We start from the raw sequence: 13,192 nt of genomic DNA on the forward strand, positions 1-13,192 counted from the left end.
ATTCTAAATTTTTTTATAGTAATTACTTTGATAATAAGAAGTATAATGCTTATGTTAAAGTTTTACCAATGAAGACAATAATCTATGTCAATGATAGACGCCAACCCACCAATTGGGATTTATCAACCACTCTAAAGAATATATTGTTCATATATATAGGCATAGGTGTTTTGATAAAAAAAAAATATATAGGCATAGGTGTATGAACTTACTGTATTATTTGCCAGCACATTGTGGATCTCGAAGGCGTCTTCCAAAAATTGACGTTTCCCTGGGTCGTCGGACTGTTTATGAACTATTTTTCTTCCCAGTTGTTGAAGTAGACGATGCATTGTTATCCACCCAGTGGTCGACACATACATGAGAGATCTATCCGCAAGAGTCTTTAACCCATTTTTTACATCCAAGTTACTGTCAGCTAGCATGGTTGTCACACGGTCAACAGCTTGATTGTTGAAGAAGAATGCAATGTGGAGAAACAGAGATTGATCTGTATCCGATAGTTTGTCATATCCCACTTGTAGCACGTCCTCAATCTTTCTATCAAGACTAGATTTAAGCTTAGATAATTGATTTTCCCACTCATCCTTGCTGTCCCCACGCAAAGATAAACCCACAACATGAAGACCTAAAGGAAGATTACCGCAAAGATACGCTATTTGTTTCGCAAGATCTTCATAACCATCCAACGGGGAACTTTGCTTGAAAGCAGATAGACATAAGATCTCAAGAGCTTCTTTTTCGGATGGATAAGCCACATGGTAGATACTGTTTACCCTATGTGCCTGCAGTATCTTTCTATCTTCTGTGGTAATGATGATACGACTTCCTAGACCAAACCAAGATGGTTCTTTAGCCAAGGCTTCTAGTTGTTCAAGATCATCTACATCATCCAGAACAATAAGAACTCTCTGTTCTTGTAGCCATTCTTTTATTGCGCCTAAATGATGTATCTTCATATCCGTTTGCTTCAAAATCTTGGAAAGAAGTTGGCTTTGTAAACACAACTTTAAATCATGGTCATCAATACCATCCCTCCCATAACATTCCTTGAGGTTCCCCATAAAGCATTTAAGTTGAAAATCAGCAGAGAGCTGGTTGAATACAGCTCTAGCAATAGTTGTTTTACCAATTCCTGCAGGACCCTGAATTCCAATCATCTTCACTTCATCACAGTCTAGGCTTATATAAGAGTTTATTTCTTTCAAGTGAGCTTCCATTCCCACCATGCCTTCAAAATCCTTTGATGGTGTAAGATTCAGTTTGTTTGAAACATCAGCAGCAATTTTTTCTATCATCTTAGCTTCATCCTCCCTAGAAAAAAAGTAGCGAGTCTATATTTAAAGAAACACCACCACCACCGAAGTATTCTTAAGAAAAAAAAGAAATATTTCATTCAAATACAAAAAAAAAAAAGAAAAAAAAAATTTACGTACCAGTTTAAAGAGTGTTCTCCGGCAATTGTTGCAACATACTCCAAAGCTTCGATCCATATTTTCTTCTCCCCTTCCGTTTTCCCTTCACAAGTTTTTTTGAATGCGTTTCCAAACTCTCCCCTCTGCTTCCGCACATCGGACGGATCAACATGGTAAAAAATCGTCATCACCATTTGACCCTGATCTTCTCTGCATTTCAAGATTTCAACTAATTCATCTAAACACCAGCTTGAAGAAGCGTAGTTCTTTGATAGCAATACGATTGAGAGCCTCGATTCCCTAATGGCTTGTACGAGTTCAGGTCCAATCGTGTGGCCTCTCTCCATCTTCTGATCCTTGAACGTTGTGATCCCTTTTGTTGCAAAGTTATTGTGTAAATGACTGAGAAATCCTTTACGTACTTCTGGACCATGGAAACTCGTAAAGACATGGTATCTCCTGATGTGGGACGAACAAGAAGCCATGAGAGATAGGGTAAAGAAAAGTTAAAGGAATATATCAGAGAGTTGCATTGGTTTTACAAAGCTATCTGCGGAGGAGAGAAAAGAGTTTTAATTTACTTAGGTAAACAACAAAGAGACAGCCGGGAAATTTCCGTATTAGAAAATTAATGCTGATTGGTTGAATTAGTCTTTTATGTGATGACGAGTTCTGCTTAAGAAACTTTCTCTTGGTCGACGCCTCGACTACATGTATTGATTGAAACACACAACTAACGTGGTGTGAATTTGTATTTCAAGGAACCAGCTCTATATAAATAATGAAACAAAGAAGGAATAATTGTCTTCTTGTGAAACTTGTCTACATATAAGGAAGACTTTTCTCTTCTTGTGTGATTTCTTAGAAAAGCTTAGCAGTACATATAGAATTGGTCAAATAATTATTAGTGCTTAACATATATAAAATTGTTAATCTTACAAATGGGGTCCTGAAAAAAAATAACCATAGACTTATGGAATCAATTGACTTGGTTTTTCTCATACTATCTATCTCCTTAAAAGTATACATTGTCTACAGATAATCTTGAGAAATTACATAATATATATTTTTAGTTTATTTTCATAAAAAACCTTCCAAAAAAGAAAATGATATTTTTTTTTATTAAAAATTAAATATACATTTATACCATTAAGGTTAACTAATCTAAACTTAGTGTTTAGAATTAGTGGTTGCGGTTTAAAATTTTAAAAGTACAAAGAATAATAAAATAAAAATAATATTATTAAAAAAATAGTTTCAAAATGCTTTTTTGAATTTCAAAAATACATTTTAAAAAACTATTGACAAAAGTTTCAAAAACAAAAATTGTAAAAGTTTAAATTTGAAAATATATAATTCGAAACAATATTTTTTAATTTTTTATTAATATTATTATTATCATTATTATTATTATTATTATTTATAATTTATATATCTATAAAGCAAGGGGTTGTATAAGAGTTTTTTAGTTGAAAGGTCTTTTTGTCATTTTCCATTTTAAGGATTCTTTTGTTGACAAAAAACTAAATGAATTTATTTGAGAGGATTCCCTAACGATATTTAATATTACGAGGTATATTAAGGATCATGCCACTAAATTTTTTATGCATTACTAAAAAAACTCTTATACCCATTGTCGTCTATGTTTTTAATCAAAAAAAATATGGAAATATATTTTAGTATATTTTTAATCAACCACCATGCTTAAAATCGAATTACACTATTTCTTTCTCATTTCTTATGCACTAAAAACAACATCGCTTCCACTTTCTCTCTATATTCATCCAAAAAATCCAAGATTTTGATTCTAAAATTTTTATGGTTCATTGAACAATTTAAGCTTAAAATTCTTTGTGGATTACTTTTGTTTGAGTTTCTGGGTGTTTTGAGAAGATTTTATGCGTGTTAAAGAAGCTATCTCACTGGTTGAAACTATGAAATCAGTTTTTTCAGATTTGTTCTTCAGACAACTTCCACGGAAGTCTTCTAGCAGTAGAAGGCTTACACGGAAATGCAGAGGTCATTTTTGCAATTGATTTTTAAATGTATTTTCCAGAGAATACTTATCTGGAAGTCGTCCAACTTCCTTTGTAAACAAAATATTTCGAAAATACCTGAGACGACTTCCTGTAAATCGTCTAGAGTAAGTAGATTAGTTTTGCATTTGACCGAATTGTGTCAGAAATTTGATTTTTTCTGTCATCCGAATTTTTTTAAAAATATTTTATTATAATTAGAAGATTTTCGTGTAAGTCGTTTCAAGGTTACTTTTGCAATTGAAAAATAAAAATTAAATATTTAATTTCTTTCAGATGACTTATTTGTATGTTGTCTGTCAGACAACTTTCACGGAAGTCGAAAATAATCGATCCAAACACAAGAAGAACCAACTCAAACCCAATAATAATCGATCTGAACTCGAACCAAAAATTTAAAAGTACCTATTAAGTCTAAATATTTAGGACCTGAAAAACTCGAATTCGAAAGAAATCGGCCCGAACCCGACCCAAACTCTCTAGTACTGAAAGCAAAATAGTTGTATCTTCTTAGTAATAATTGCATAAATGAGTAGTTAAATTACAATAGGTTTCCTGAAAACAAATTAATTGTATATTGAATGCCAAAGATTAGGGGTAACTTTGAAGTTTTTTGGTACAAAGGTAACTTTGAAGTTTTCAACCATACCTTTCAAGTTCTTATTAGAAAGACCACATGCAAATTCATTAAGGGTGCAAATGGATTGCAAATGACGGAAAATTTTGTATGAAATGATTTGTTCTTACAGATTCCAAATTTTGTTTTACCATTTGAATACAATTAATATAAATTTCATTCAAATGATACTTTGTGGAATGTATTAAAAAAATGGAATGTAGTTCTACCTTTATGATAATTTCATTTTTTATTTCATAATTACCTTTATTCCAATCATTTGTATTCTACTCTTTTAGTTCTATTCATTCGTTATATTCCTAAAGTTAATAAAAGTGAAACAAATATTGTAAGCAGTGGTGGATCCTTTTATAATCAGTCATATTAAATACCCATAATTTCAATTAAAATAAATAAATCTATAAAAAATACATTATCACCTGTATTAAGATAAAAAACTAGATTTTGACCCGCACTTAAAAGCGCGGGTTTTGTTTTCTTATTAAAATTGAACTAAAAAACTATATACTGATTAACGAAGCATTGATATTGGTCGGATCCAAGTCCAAGGCCAAATACCTATTAAAAATAGTTTTCTTAGATATGTGGGTCTCTATTCGAGTATGGATCTTACTCGAGACCGGATCGGATATTCAAAATACTTGAATTATCGTTTGTGTGTATTAGATATATTTGGGTATTTCAGATATGTTTTCTTAGAAATTTCGGATACTTCAAATATTTTTCAGGTCCTAATATCTGAACCGATATGGATCCATTAAGTATCCAAAAATTACATGTAGTTTACATGTATTTTAATTATTCATCCAAACCCGAAAGGAACCGACACGAACCCAAACAAAAAATATCAAACACCTATTTAGGTCTAAATATCTAGGATCCGAAAGATCTATACCAGAAAAAAAAACTGATTGGTACCTGACCCAAAGATATGAAAGCCTAAACTTGCTCTCTCTTATTATATTTTGTGTGTATTTTATAAAATTTACATTTATCGTGTTTGGTGAGACTTAAGATTACTTGACAGTGTTTTAGCTAATTTAATAATATAGATTTATAAGATTTTTACAGTTTTTAAAGTTATCTTAAATAAGAATTTTTATTATAAATATTTTTATAAAAATAATTTAGTGTAATATATATATATATATATATAATTTTAAACAAATTGTTTGCTAAACTATTTTTTGTAAAATTTGATTTTGTAAATATTTGGAACTATATAATCTAAGAAGATATAGTATAATATGATATATGATAATTCATTTTAATAATTGATGTTTAAAAGTCTGAATGGTAACTATGAAATAATCGTGACACGGTCTTAGTAGCAGCAGAACATATAGATATATAAGTATATGTAGTTATTTTTGATCATAAAATATATTATACAATGTTATCGTGTTAACCCTACGTTGTGTGATAAAATATTTTTAGAAAAATAATATCACATGAAATGTTGAGTAATAATAGTACGATTGGAATAGTTAATGGTATGTTAAAAAGTATTTATATAATTTATATGGTTTAAGAAATCTGGTTTCTTTCAAATATATATGATAAATAAGTACATATTTGAATTAAATAAATATTTCTGAATCTATTTATGGTATAAAAATATTATGGTTTTATAAAAATTGAGAAACATAGAATATTTAAATAAATATTATATATATATATATATATATTTGATACCATTTTAGAAATCTGATTTCAGTTTTATAAAAATTGGTATTATATAAGATATTTATATAAAGTGATAGTCAAACTTTAAATGTATAATTTTAACATCTGTTTATTTTAATTTATTAAATATTATTATTTTATTGTGATTCGAAAAATCAAGGATAGTTTAATAAAAATATATACAATCAAATTTAGTTTTAGAACTTAAAATATTATGATAGGCTACTATTCATATATTTGAAATTACCTTTTTTTTTTTTTGTCAACAAGCATTGCCATTCAATATAAAAGGTTCATTACACACCTAAACGAGCAAGACTAGCTCTTGCCAAAGAGTCTGCCTGAGAATTATCTAAACGAGGAATGAAAGAGTAGGATAGATGACAGAAGAGAGTGGCAAGGTTCCTTATATCACTAAGGATACCTGCTATCTCATTCATGTCGCGCCCTTCACAAAGGGTAATGATGAGGACTTGAGAGTCCGAAAAGATATGGAGACTTTGGAGTTGGAGATCCTTTGCTTGCTTGAGAGCCTCCCGCAAGGCTAGAGCTTCTACCGTTAAAGCCGAGCCAACATGTGACCTGTTTGATGATCCCCGACAGAGTACTTCACGTGCTGAGTTCTTAATGATCCATCCCATTCCTCCTGTTTTTGTAGATTCCTGCCAAGCCCCATCAATCCAGCAAGAGTGAGAAGAATTTCTTACTTGACTGACCGGGGGAGACTGGCATTGGATCTTCTTTTTCTTCGACATGGCAGCCTCCCATGCTCTAGCTTCTGAGACTGACTTCGATATGATATCTTCCACTTGGTAAGATTTGCCTTCAAAGATCAATTTGTTTCTTGCTATCCAAAGGTTCCACAAAAACCAGGGAAAGAGAGGAGATGAGGTAACTCCTAGCGGGGGGAGGCCCGCTTTATGCCCGTGAGAAGAGAACCAAGGTCTGAATTCTTCTAGCGGGTCCTCAGTTGCCTCAGTTGCCACAGGGATGAGTAAGGGAGCTTTTGACCAGAACTGAACTGCAAAAGGGCAGGAGAAAAACAAGTGAGATATTGTTTCTAGATCTCCACACCTTTTGCAATTAAGTGCCGACTGGATTCCCCTAATTGCTAACAAGGAGCCGACTGGTATTGCATTGTTTAAAACCCTCCACAAGAACTGTTGAATTTTCGGTGGAACCTGCAACTTCCAGACCTTCTTCATCCAGTCAAATTGAGCAAATTGGCCCTCTGTCTTTTCTTCAAAGAGTAATTTATACCCTGTTTTTGCAGTATACTGTCCTGAAGGGTCAGGTAGCCAAACTTGCCTATCCTTTGGATTTAAGGAACCAGGGATAAGGAGTCTGATTGTGTCCTCATAATGAGGTAAATGCTGGCGAATTTTCTCCACATCCCACTCGTTTGTCTGTGGGTCAAGCAAATCCGAGACTAAGAGATTAACAGTAGCTTGGGGAGGTGGGCCGAAGGGGGTTACTGGTCGTGAAGTAGAGAGCCATTTATCAGACCAGACCCTTATCTCAGTTCCGTTACCCACAAGATAGCCTAATCCTTTTTCTAGGACCCTTATCTTATTTAATATATTTGAAATTACCTAACCAACATTTTAGAGAAGCCAAACAGTGAAAATTTGATTGATAGCAGAATTTGATAATGAGTATTATATTACCGCATGTGTTAACTAAAATATATATATATATATATCTAATATACTAACGTGTGATATAAGAAAATATAGTATAATGTTGTACAATTATATCATTAGGGGGTCTAAAAAGCTTTATGATTTGGACTGATTCATTTGAATGCAAAGGTTATATATTGACATATATACATCTCTTTTCCACGTTATTTGTTAGACCATGATATTTAAGAGACATATTTATGATAGACCAGATATGTCACATAAATTTTCTAAAAAGAAAACAAATATCTAACAGTTAGAATATTAATTATATTTCCTAAAATATTAGAGAAAGATCTTGGTAAGATGCGTTTGATATGCCGCCAAAAAAAAGATACGTATGATTACATTTGGTTGTTATAATAGATTTGGTTATATGTTACATAGGTTGGAATAATAAAAAATAAAAGGGTCCAAATAATCTTGCATAGGTAGATTTTTTCAGAATGTTTCTCTTTTAATAGAATAGACTAGCTTTTGACCCGCGCTTTCAAAGCGCGGGTTTATTTTCCTTTATTTTTTTTTTTTTAAATTGACAAATATTTAGTAAATGTCATATTTTTATATATTTTTTTTTATAAAAGACTTAAGCTTTTTTATTTTTCTTTATCGTGTTTCATTTTAAAAGAGTATAGGCCAGAACACAATACTCGGACCCGAAGAACCAACCCGAAACCGACCCGAAAATCAGGGTCCCGAACCCGATCAGACCCGGGGTAAATATCTGAATGAGTTCTAAATTGCTATATCCGAAGAACCGGTCCCGAATCCGACCTGAACCGAAAACCAAATGAGTACCCGAAGATATCCGAAATATATCTAAAAATATATGTTATAATTATATTTATAATTATTTTAATTTTTTAATTAATTTTATAAGTTAACTATAGTAGTTATTTTCGGTAATTTTGAGTATTTTTGGATAAAATATGATAGTTTGGATAAAAATTTACCCAAAAAACTGTATAAAATGTATATTTTTGGTTACTATTGAATAATTTGGATACAAAAATTTGAACCGAATCAGATACTTTGGTTACTTTAAGTACAAATAACCGAACCCGTTAGATACTTTGGTTATTTGGTTATTTTGCAGGTTCTTATGCATGAGAACCGAACCCACCCGGACCCGGAAAGACCCCATTCGAACCCAACCCGAAATTTTATAATACCCGAATGAGGTTTAATTTCAAAACTCGAATGGGGTTTAATTTTAAAACCCGAAAAACTCGATATCCGAAAGAACCAATCCGTACCAGAATGGGTATCCGAACGTCCAGGTCTAATGAGTATTTATGTTTAGAAAATTAAACTTTATTTTTAATGAATTAAGTTGGTATAACTCTGATATATTAATTTTATTATGTGGTTAATTTTTTAATAACAAAAAAATATACTTTTAATAAAGATTTATACTTTTCAATGAAAAAAATCAAATTTTTTTATGAATGCTTAAATTATATTAAAAATAAAAAAACATAATAATTAAGTTATTAATTTTTGTTCACTACACAAAATATTAAGAATGGTTGAAAATAAATTATTTGAATTAGGGAAAAAATAAGAATTGGATCTGATTTCTTAATCAGCCCAAATGGCCCAAGAGAGATGATGTGGGCAGTGGGCTGGATCTAAAAAATATGACCCAATAAAAATGTGTTATTAATATTACTTGATTGCCCTTAATGAAATAAGCAATGTGAGTTAAAGAAAGGGCATGTTTAGTAAAAAATCCAAATGTGCTTGTACTTTAATAGTATAGATTATACTGCCACCAACTCCTCATGACCATAGTATTAAAATACCTCAAGTCTTAAGTTTGAATAATATATGAATTATAGACACACCATGGACTTCTACAGCCCAGCTCAGCAGGTATAGATGGTTTGGAAGGATAGATTGGGAAAGATTCAGTTCATGGGTACACGAAAATACATTATACGAGAGTTTACCCAGTTTACCCTGCTTTCAGAAATGGAAACACTGAAATAGACGATGAAAAATATGCTGTAAAATTCGACAAGTCAGAATTCTAGGTTGGAATGGAAGGATTCGATCCCCATGATTAAGAAATTCATGCCTGGCCAAGCTTTGCAACAGAATTGGAGAAAATAGAGACCCTGAGTATATGCTTTCAGACTTCAAGATTAAATATATTCTACAAGCGCAAAATCGAATTTCAGATTCCTTATCTAGGACTGCATGGTATTTTCATAAAGAACTCTATTTTATTTTATTGGTTGTTTTATTTTGGTTTGGTTACTCATGACACCTCTAGTCTGAGTAGTAGAATAGACTTTTAAAAAAAAAATTATACTTAGTAAATACATTGATAAAATACATCTTCACTTCAGAAATCGAGCTTGAATCGATTCGTGAAAATTTTGGTTTCTGTAGCATTTATTTAGACATCAATAGATCATCTCACACACACACATACACAAAACTTCAGTTGGAGAAGGAAAAAAAAATACCAGAAGGTTTAATCACCTAAACAATTGGGACTGTTCGGTTCCCGTTGTTGGTGTTCTCGTTCTCTCCATTCTCACCGGATATGTCTTCAAGCGACTTTCCTTTAGCTTCAGGCACCAAGAAAGTAAATAGAACACCCAAAAAGTTAACCACACCTAACATGATAAGCGAGTTCCTAACCCCAATCCCTGGAGGGTATCCTGCACTTGTCTTGTTCTTGTCTGGACTTTGAGCCAAGTACAAGAACCCGAAAGCACCAACGATTGCACCCAGTTTTCCTGATGCTGCAGAGATACCATGGCAGGTGGATCTAAACCGAGCTGGGAAGATTTCAGCCGGTACAACAAAGGTTGTTACATTAGGTCCAAAGTTGGCAAAAAAGAATGTTAACGAGTACATGACAACAAATCCGATTCGGTTCTCCTTGCGAGTCCAGTGGTTGTAAGGAATAGCTAGAGCAAACATGAACACCGTCATGAAAGAAAATCCCATGAGCTGAATAGCGAATCTTCCAATAACATCGATGAAAGCAACTGTGAACCAGTAACCAGGAACCGTGCTACACAAGGCAATGAGTGTTTGCGCTCGTGCGATCTTGAAAACTTCTTGAATCGCATTCATGGTTTTAGCCGGAGGTATCCACCCAATGGCACTGAAAATATCTTTCTGGAAAAGGTTTTGACTGTAGAAAGCGATGTCTAGAAGGAACCATGTAGACATAGTCCCGAGCAAATGAAGTCCATGGCGTTTCATAAATTCCTTGGAGAACAAGGAGAAGTCTTTGGACTTACCATTTGTTATCTCTTCCACTATCTGCTGCTCCGACTCTATCTCCACTTGCAGAACCCTAGCCATATCTGAAGCTGCTCGCTTTGCGTCTTTAGCAACCAAAGCTGTGTATCTTGCTGTTTCGGGCATCTTTGACCTAGAGTAATACGTCATTGCCGCAGGGAGAGCACCAAACATTACGATTATACGCCATACAAAATCTGCTTGTGGTACCGTGGATCCCAAGGCATCTTCCGCATAGGTGGGAGCAGGGAACTTTGCTTCGAAAACGGCTGAAATAATTATAGCGAAAATGCCACCAGCCATAATCCCAAATCCTTGCATAGCAAAAACCGCAGCGATAAATGCACCGCGAGTCTTCTTGTTAGCGTATTCAGACATGATCGTTGCGGACAAAGGATAGTCACCACCAATCCCAACTCCAAGCCAAAACCTAAAGAAACATAGCGTGGCCAACACGGATTTTGGCTTGTGTCCGAAAGATAGACCAGAGGCTACGGAGCAAATGACCATGACCATCAACGTCATACCGTAAACTTTCTTCCTCCCAAGCTTATCACCAAGCCACCCGAAAAAGAGCTGACCGGTGAGGGTTCCACAGAAGGCAACGCCGTTGACGGCGGCTGCTACATTCGGAGGGAGAGTCCCAGGCTCCTTGGAACCTGGAATGTGGTAGTAAATGCGACCGAGGAGCTTTGTAACGAGAGAGATACAGAAGAGATCGTAAGCGTCTGTGAAGAATCCCATTCCGGCTATTACAATTGCCGTGAAATGGTACCATTGCGTCTTGGCTACATCAAGTGCATTCAACACTTGTAACTGATCCCCTGGCATTCTTGTTCACCTCTGTAATTCCATCACAAAATTAATATTAGTAAACTTTAGTAGCAATTTGGGGCGCTATAAGATCGACTTATATATGAATCATGCAATAATGATGAAACATATGTGTGTGGGATCTCTTAGCTTATAAGAAATTATTTTGAATGTTGTGGATAAAGTTATTGGTTTAGCTATCAGTTAAAGGAAGAACTCTTGATCAAATTATTATTAACATTATCATATTAGAACTATATGTATCATCTATACACCTGACAGATTATAGATTTTAACGCCCCGACCGTCTACGGCTAATGGACCACCCACGCTCGCTCTCTCGTCCCGTGGACCCATCAAATTATATATTATTTAACATTATCATATTAGAACTATATATATCATCTATACACTTGACAGATTATAGATTTTAATTATGTGAATATATATATATATGTGTGTTCATTTATTTTGGATGTGCAAAATAAGAAAGAGTTTGTTACAAACATTGAAGTAATAACAAATAAAAATTGAAGCAATTAAGTTAGGTAAATTTATAAGCAAAAAGAATTTAACATTTAAACCCCCACTTAAAATTTCATGTGAATTGTAATATGTTAAACAATGTACATGAAAAAAATATTGTGTAACTCGTAATTCAAGTAACTAATTAATAATTAATGAACTCCAATTTCTTCAAAAACAAAAAGTGGTTCATACTATTTGGTTGTTTTTACCACGACGTAACCAATTCTTTAGAAACAAACGAGGAAATGGGAGGTTCATGTTATTTATATGATTTTTTTCTCTTACTGAAGAAATAATAAGCCGTTTTCCATATTTCGTTATTAATTTGTTTGTGAATAGTCATGATTCATGCACTACTTCCAAAAGCATGAGTAGAAGCAATCTGTATTTAACTTTTTTTTTTTTTTTTGTCACTGGAACAATCTGTATTTAACTAAACAAACAAAACAGACTTCTAGAGAGGGAGGAATAAGATACAACAAATACGTTCAAATATTAACCAATCCTAATTAATGATCCAAGAAAGTTGGAAACATGTACACAAACTAATGAAGCTTAGATTGATCCAAAGTTCACTACTGACAAAGACCAAACAGGGATTGAAGAGTAACAGGGAAAACATAACCAAAAAATTGATAGCACCCTAACAAAAATAAAAATAGGAATAATTAAACTTCGAAAGTATACATACACATCCAAAACATAAATGAAAAGAAAGACTTACATGAATAAATAGAGAGTCTTCTAGTTTACAAAAAATAAAATAAATAGAGAGTCTTCTTCTTTCTACGAGTGCGTGGAGGTGGAATGAGAGTTGGAGCTGCGACGAAGAAGGATAAAGTGCAAGCGTTTTTAAACGGCCATTTATAAGCAACTCTACATGAGATATTTTATTTGGCTAACTTACCAACTTTAATTTTATTTCGTTTAGGTATTGCTAGGACATGATGTTCTACTTTGCTGTGAGTTCTATTATTATCTTACAAACAGCTGTTCGACTATAATCATAAATTTTATTTTATTACTCATAGTCGACCTGGAATTATCTTTGATATACATGATTAACTCAGATCTTTTAGCAGTGGTTCTTAATTCATAATTTGACACTTTTTATATATTTGTCGACTAAAA

General features: G+C 33.1%; 2 protein-coding genes across 2 annotated transcripts; both read right to left on the reverse strand.

Annotated features, from left to right (window-relative positions):
• Positions 1-4: 4 nt before the first annotated feature.
• LOC130509452 (disease resistance protein RML1B-like) lies at positions 5-2,046 on the reverse strand. The gene is made up of 2 exons (XM_057005434.1): positions 1,437-2,046; positions 5-1,314 (listed from the first exon to the last, which is right to left on the reverse strand). The coding sequence occupies exons 1-2, from the start codon at positions 1,898-1,900 to the stop codon at positions 132-134; spliced, it is 1,647 nt and encodes a 548-aa protein (XP_056861414.1). The 5' UTR covers positions 1,901-2,046; the 3' UTR covers positions 5-131.
• Positions 2,047-9,946: 7,900 nt separating this feature from the next.
• LOC130509573 (inorganic phosphate transporter 1-4-like) lies at positions 9,947-11,551 on the reverse strand. Its single transcript, XM_057005722.1, has one exon. The coding sequence runs from the start codon at positions 11,549-11,551 to the stop codon at positions 9,947-9,949; it is 1,605 nt and encodes a 534-aa protein (XP_056861702.1).
• Between the last annotated feature and the right edge of the window lie 1,641 nt (positions 11,552-13,192).

The sequence above is a fragment of the Raphanus sativus genome, chromosome 3 (assembly GCF_000801105.2).
Source record: "Raphanus sativus cultivar WK10039 chromosome 3, ASM80110v3, whole genome shotgun sequence".
In the NCBI taxonomy this organism is placed as follows: Eukaryota; Viridiplantae; Streptophyta; class Magnoliopsida; order Brassicales; family Brassicaceae; genus Raphanus; species Raphanus sativus.